Source organism: Vanessa atalanta, chromosome 18 (genome assembly GCF_905147765.1).
Source record: "Vanessa atalanta chromosome 18, ilVanAtal1.2, whole genome shotgun sequence".
NCBI lineage: Eukaryota > Metazoa > Arthropoda > Insecta > Lepidoptera > Nymphalidae > Vanessa > Vanessa atalanta.
The window spans coordinates 5,402,976-5,410,090 of NC_061888.1; the positions used below are offsets into that span (position 1 = coordinate 5,402,976).

The following is a 7,115-nucleotide window of genomic DNA, read 5'->3' on the forward strand; positions in this document are numbered from 1 at the left end:
AAAAATTAATTTAACAATCACAATGACTTTCAGTTTTTCTCAAGTATAAGTATAATGGTATGTAACTATACTAGATATTCTATAAAAAAAATTGTCAACTTTGTTCAACTAAACATAAATAAATATAAAGAATAATTTGGTACAATATAAATCAGTGTTTTACCAAAAACAAATTACAGCCGTTTAATTTATCATTCAATTACATTAAGTGAAGCTCGCTACAGAATATTCGTACTAACCTTCTCAAGAACTTGTAATTAAAGTTACATTGATTAGATAATCGAATGTGCGTATGAAGTTATTTTGTTTCTGCTGGTGCACACATTGCGCTCTCATGCTATAGTACCAGGTCATTCGACGTTTACTTGGGCTTTGATCAGAACTGGCCCATTTAGACAAATGCCAAAGGTTTGGTCAAAAATAGATTTTTGGCCGCACATAGCCCAACCCGAAGTTTCGGTTGAGCACTAGCTCTAACGGTAACGTATTTTTTATACTTAAAACAATCAATGATCCGATAATTATATATAGAAGACAATATAACACGTTTATTCTCTTTCCAAGCTATCTATAGCTTCGTCGCCTTCGTACAATTGTGAACGGTTATTTCTCTTTGTATTTTCAATTTTGTCCAAATATTTCAATAAATCGCCACAGAACTCGGACGATATACTAGGGTTCGGAAAATGGTAGGATTTGCTTTTTCGTGTGGTTCTTTTTTTACTAGGACTTTTTCTTGGTGAAAGTTGAATAGAATCGATGGTGGTTGCGCCAGATCGTGGTGCATAATACCTCTCGAATAACATGGGCTGCTGTTGCACTCTACCATACATTAATTCCATTTCATGGAGAAACTCTTCTCGTCTCATTCTTTCCTCATCACGCCTAGTCTGTAGCCGCATCGCGATATCCTGTTCGTGGCTATTGAAAAATGAAAATATATTGTTTGAAATAAGACCATTATTACAGACAAGTTATTTGGAAAATATAATGCTTACTTATTTTTAACTAAATGCCAAGCGGGATTAGCCCGTAGTACGCGGTCACGATTCTTTGTTTCAGCTCGCTTTCGTTGATCAGCTAAATGTCTAGCAGCTTCTACTTCAAATTTTCTCCTAACAGCTTCTGCTCTTAATAAAGCAGCCAAATTGGATCTCCCTGCAGCAATTCCTTTTAAGTCCAAAGCAGTATATGCTTCAGTTTTATCGAATATTGTATTATTCTTTTCTAAGCTGTCATCGCCACTGTAACTAGAATGTTGGGAAATTTTCTTTGATATATCGTTTATCTAAAACAAAATATAAAACAGTAAATTCATACAACGATTACAAACTTAAACTAGTAATAATAATAACAACAACGTGATTAATATTCTTCTTTAGCGCCTTTTACTTTGCAAACCTTTTTAGAAGCTCTTTCAGCTGTGTTAAATCGGAAGGGTCTAGGACTTGTCGTTATGAAGTCGTCTTTATAGTGTTTAGTTTTTCTTTTATCTTTTGTCGGACTTGTCGATCTGTTTTTGTCTGACGAAGAAACTGAGGGTACTGCAGGTGACGGATCGATGGGAAGATCACTGTGTGCTGCAGGCGTCGATAATCTACTTCGATCGCGTAAAGCGGTACTAACTGGCAAACTAGAATTACGTAACATTTCTTCTGCGCGTATACGACGATTCATGTTGCTGGAAATAGTAAAAACAAAATTAGTGCGTTCAAAATTATTTTCAAAACAATTTCTCATACATAAACTTCTCACCGAAAGAAGGTATCTTCTTTATTTTTTTCATAAAAGTAATTAGAAAAAAGATTCTTAGGGACGGGACGGGCACGGAAGCGTTTCTTCTTCTTACATTTTGGTAAAATATTTGCAGTTCTTGCGCACATACCACCTGCACCGGTTTCTTCTTTTTTAGTAAAACTGAATGGTTTCATTTGCGCCCTTAGCTCTGCTTCACTATTTATCTTCGTTATTGCTCGTCTGTTAAATAGATGACTTTAGTTAAAGATATAGTCCTATATCAGTTTTTAATGAGTGAGAATGAAAAGTGAATTTATTTATTTGCTCGCTTACGCTTTCACGTCCAACTACACAATTGATCATGAAATTTTGTATACACGTTTTTGTTACTCGATTTGTTACACCATCCAGCCAAAACCGGTCGAAAACTAGTATTTTATAAAAAAAAGTACCTTGTAACGTGTCACAAGTAAATACCTCATTACATCATGCATTTACTGGCATGTTTTAAATTTTTACTCTCTCCCTTAAATTTGACTTTCGCCCTCATAATTTTACATCTATGGTATAGGGTACTATATTAGAACCTTTCAGCAGGCGAACAATTATTAATAAAGTAGAATTTTATCACAATTGATTAAATATAGAACCTCAATACGCGTAAGGCAACAAAAATCAATGATATTAATATACAAAGATTGTAAAAATAATAATTAATTGAAGCTTGAAAATATATTTTATTTTAAATAGTTACGGTCATTAAAAGACTTATAACTTAAAATAAACTGAATGTTATCATCGTAAGGATTTTTTAACAATTAAATTATAAATACATACTAAATACTTTAGGCGACATAAAAATAATCCTCTTAATAGTTGTAGAACTTAAGTTTTAAGCGTTCGTCATAAAACATAAAAAAAGTTTTATCACATAAAATAAATTAATTTACTTAATAATAAAAATAATAGGTTGGACTATTGTATACTATTAAATATACCTACTAATATTAAAAAATTATTTTGGGTAGAGAATCATGATTAAATTTTGGCTAAAATATCACATATACACAAATGTAACCTACATAATATAGACGACCTCTACATGTACAACTTTTAAGATAATTATGATAAACGAATGTATCGTAACAGTGTACGTTTGGATGTGTGTGTGTGTGTGTAGTATGTCGGTTATATTAAACAAGATTACTGGGTTTTTCCAGATTTGTATGTACACTATTTAAATGTGTTGGAGTTGCAATCAGAATAACAGGATGTGGTCAACCAGACCGATTACATTTTGATTTTTATCGAACGAGTTGATTTACCTGACTTCGTCTCATTTTTTGTATAAGTAAATTATACGAAAATAACTGCCTTTATAAATTTTCCATTCGATTATTACAATCTATCAGATTAGAACTGGTTCATAAAAATCGAAGCAAAAAAATTATGAAAGAAACAAATGACGACTTAGCGCGTCGCTCGCTACTAAATACGTATTTATTTACCTACATGGATGCATGTCTTGCATAGTCTTACAATAATATTACTATAAGTAATACCTTAGGGGCCATTCATTTAATACTATTTTCGCTTGTTTTTGACCCCTCCTCCCTTATTATAAGAAAAAATAAGAATAGACCACCTCCCCCCCTGTTTAATATTTATTAAGTAAGAATCTAAAGGAAAAAAACATACACGTTTGGTTTATTTTAATATTTATGTTTCAAAGATTCAATTTTTTGAAATTAATTAACTTTGCGCTCTTTTTTTATCTTACGTAAGAACTATTGAGACTCCTTCCCACCCCCTTGTAAAAAAACATAAGTCATGTTCGACCCCCACACCTCTAAATCGTCTTACGTAATAAACCCCTTATTAATGGCCCCTTATTAGTACTATATAAGTCTAGTACCAGTAGTACCTAATGATCACAAAATGTATAAGTCATTTAAATTTTAAATGAACTTTAAGGTGAAGACAGACAGAATGACATATTTGTTTATTAATCAGAAAAATATGTCTACATAATATGTAATAATATAATACATGTAAAAAAAAAAAACTGGTATTCCTATCCAGGACTCGAAACCGATGATTTTTAATAAAAAAATACTCCGATATTATTTTAAAATTCGATAGTGTCGCTAATGAGGATCAAATTCTGAAAAGTAGTGAAACACGTTGTTCGAAATTAAGGTAAATTTAATTTTCTCAAGACATGTCCACGCTGTCTTTCTAATGTTCTAATTTTAACTTTTTATTTTTTTACTTGGTGGTAGGGATTTGTGCAAGCCCGTCTGTGTAGGTTAGTATATACGTATAGTATTATTGTATTCCGGTTTGAAGGATAGATAAGCCAGTGTAACTGCAGGCGAAAGGGACATAACATATTAGCTCCAAAGGTTGGTGATGCTTTGATGGATGTATTTAAGCAACGACTTTGGTAACTATTTACCATTAGGTGACCAATTTGTCCATCCGTCTAACTATTACAATAAAAAAACTCTTCGTAGTATAGCCATTTACCTATATAACAGTTATAAATTTTGCGAAATACCAAATCAAATTGAAATTATTTAATTTATTATTTTAATTAGAAGAGGTGTTTATTTTTAATAAATTATTTTATTTAGTTGGCCTGATACAAAATACATAGTACCTACATTGTGAGTGCGGTAAATTTACGTAACTAAAAGTCTTAATATGGCACGTGGCCGAGTTTTTAATCCATAAAATCAATAAACATGGTTTGAGACTTGCAATGCGTAAAACTTTATAATCGCTATCAAAGTAGAGGGCATTGAGAAAAACGGGAAAAAAATATAAGTCAATACGAGTTACTTGTCCCGAATTTGGGCGTGTTTAATTAACATTTTACACCAAGCATCCTATTAGAAATATTAAGGTAGGTACTTAGATAAGTACAACAATAGATAGCCATCGAGGCGGTATTAGGGACGCTCCCATCTTCACGTTTGCAAAATAAAAACTTATATTACTAAAGTGCCTGGCAAATCCAAGTTGCGTCATACGGGTTCCGAAGAGGCTTTTTCCGAGTCATATAGATTATTTGACTTACAAATAGTCACTTTGTCTGGGCTTAGAAACGTAGATACAGCGTTGCAATATATACATTTTTAGCGAAATATGTAAACACCAATTGTATTCTTTTCTTTTTTTAACCATAACAATTATAACAATATTTTTACTTGTCCATATAATAAAAGACAGATATATGTATAATGTTCCGGACTTTTCTGTAAACATTCTAAAGATTATGTGTTAATATTTTTATCCCTTTTTAACTTACTTTTAACTCCAGAAACAATACACGATCACATATTGATACGGAAGTTCCATACCCCCATATCATTGGGACCAATTATGTTAGAGTCTATGAGTTCGGAGAACCAAACGAATCAAAGTTACCGCTATAATATTAATAAGATAAATGATCAAAATACGTTAAATTCTAATTCTAAATTTAAAGAATGATATTATAATAGAAATATACAATTACTCCATACCTAATTTACTGCAGTTATACAAAAACGATTAAGTCGATTGTTACGAGATCGCCAGAATTTTATTCTAGCATTTATTTTCAGACTAATTTGACATTAATAATTAAGGTTAATAAATTTAATCTACAATATACTAGCAATACCTCATAGCTTGATCCTCTAATATCTTATCGTATAAAGGAATGCGGGACTCTATGGGAATGGGCTTCACCCGAAACCTTTTTCTTCCCCTTTTTTGATGAAGCATGTCTTCCGACAGTGACTTCTGTAGACTTCTAAGTTCATTGACAATGCGGTTTTCTTCATCTCTTTAACCAAAAAAAAATTTTTTTAATTAAAATAGTATATTAATTTAGTATTACAAATAAATTTAACGGCATTTGATTGTAAAGCTTGTTATAGGAATGGGGACGACATAGACAAGAAATCAAAATCGAAACTGAGGCCGTTATATCATAAGGCGCGTTTTATAAATCTGTAGTCGTTCCGTAAAAAATATTTGGTATTGTAAATATTTGGTATGGTAAATACCCTATTAACAATAAATTGTTAAATATGTGTTTATTTATTATTGATTCATTAAATTTACAAACACGCAGCGCAGTACAGTTGCAATTCACGATGTACGTTGTAAGATAATATATTGGGGTTTTCCGATAATACTGTACTTGTGAATCAGACCAAATCATTTCATTTAATCTGACTCACAAGTTTCAATAGGATTAAGATAGGATAAAGGATTTCCTTTATTCAATATACAAGCATTACACTTACTTATTGATTGTCAAATTTAAAACTAGTGTGCTATAGGAGTCTAAAGTACCTTTCCGTCATTTTGAATGGCTTCGGTATAGTAATACTTTTTCGACGGCGTCGTACACTCGATCCCGTTGTTCTTGTTCGAAGAGGACTTGAGGGCATACTTTGCGTTCTATATAAATCTTCATCGTTTAAATTTCGGTTTCCTTCAAAATACTGCTCAAATTTTTCATCGATTTCAGCATTTTTATTTTCTACTTTATCATCATGCCAAGAAATAGAACATGCGGAATGATTACGTCTAGGTCGGCTTAATTTAGGATTACCTTTCACAGTTAATGTATTACCTTTAGTTGACTCCATTTGATCACTTTTTTCTACTACATTTTCAATGGCAGTGTTATCTAATTTTCGGACTCCTCTTCTTGGATTTTTTGGTACATGATTTTTAGAAATATGTTCTATTTTGTCATTATTTCGTCTATCTGAGAGAATCGTTTCATTATAACGTCTTAAATTTGTGTCAGGACAAATATCTCTTTCTGATTTCACAAATATTTTATCGTCAATACCATCGTCAATATGTTCGACAGCGATGCCAAGCATCAATTTCTTTTTCTCCCTTAAACTTTTCAAAGTTGAATAAAACTCGCTCTCTGATAAGTGATTAATATCATTATAGTCAGGAATACTTCGGTAAAAATCTTTTAATTTTTCAGCATCAATGTCAGCTCCTGTGACTGAACAAGACGTAGATGATTCCATCGAGCACTGTTCAGTTGTATTTTTTTCATTACGTTCGTACGCAGTTTTTGGCATTTTGCTAATAGGATCAAGTGGAACATTAATACAAGAATTCTTAAACACACTGCAACGATGCATAACGTTTTAATAACATAGTGATTCACAAAGTATCTGCATTAGAGGAAAACAAAGTATTTGTGTACTAAGACTGTTGTCACGGTAACAAAAAGCATACATAAACAGAAAATAACTCGTAGGTCAAATAGCTGAGTGTTACTGAGCAATCTTTTATGCTTCTATTCTCGTATTTTCAAAAATATAAAAAAAAAAATCGGTATTCTACTAATC

The 7,115-nt window shown here is 31.8% G+C and overlaps 1 protein-coding gene across 1 annotated transcript; it reads right to left on the reverse strand.

Moving 5' to 3' along the window:
• Positions 1–162: 162 nt before the first annotated feature.
• On the reverse strand, positions 163–7,054 carry LOC125070734 (protein FAM161A). The gene is made up of 6 exons (XM_047680679.1): positions 6,088–7,054; positions 5,408–5,572; positions 1,756–1,977; positions 1,402–1,681; positions 999–1,288; positions 163–921 (listed from the first exon to the last, which is right to left on the reverse strand). The coding sequence occupies exons 1-6, from the start codon at positions 6,903–6,905 to the stop codon at positions 549–551; spliced, it is 2,148 nt and encodes a 715-aa protein (XP_047536635.1). The 5' UTR covers positions 6,906–7,054; the 3' UTR covers positions 163–548.
• Between the last annotated feature and the right edge of the window lie 61 nt (positions 7,055–7,115).

What these genes read in the sequence shown, in the direction of transcription:
- LOC125070734 (XM_047680679.1), bottom strand. Translation starts at nt 6,905, where the DNA reads ATGCATCGTTGCAGTGTGTTTAAGAATTCTTGTATTAATGTTCCACTT. An exon ending in CTGAAAGAGCTTCTAAAAAG is followed by an intron (nt 1,289 to 1,401) that starts GTTTGCAAAGTA and finishes ATTTTGTTTTAG; the next exon opens with ATAAACGATATATCAAAGAA. An exon ending in TGGCATTTAGTTAAAAATAA is followed by an intron (nt 922 to 998) that starts GTAAGCATTATA and finishes ATTTTTCAATAG; the next exon opens with CCACGAACAGGATATCGCGA.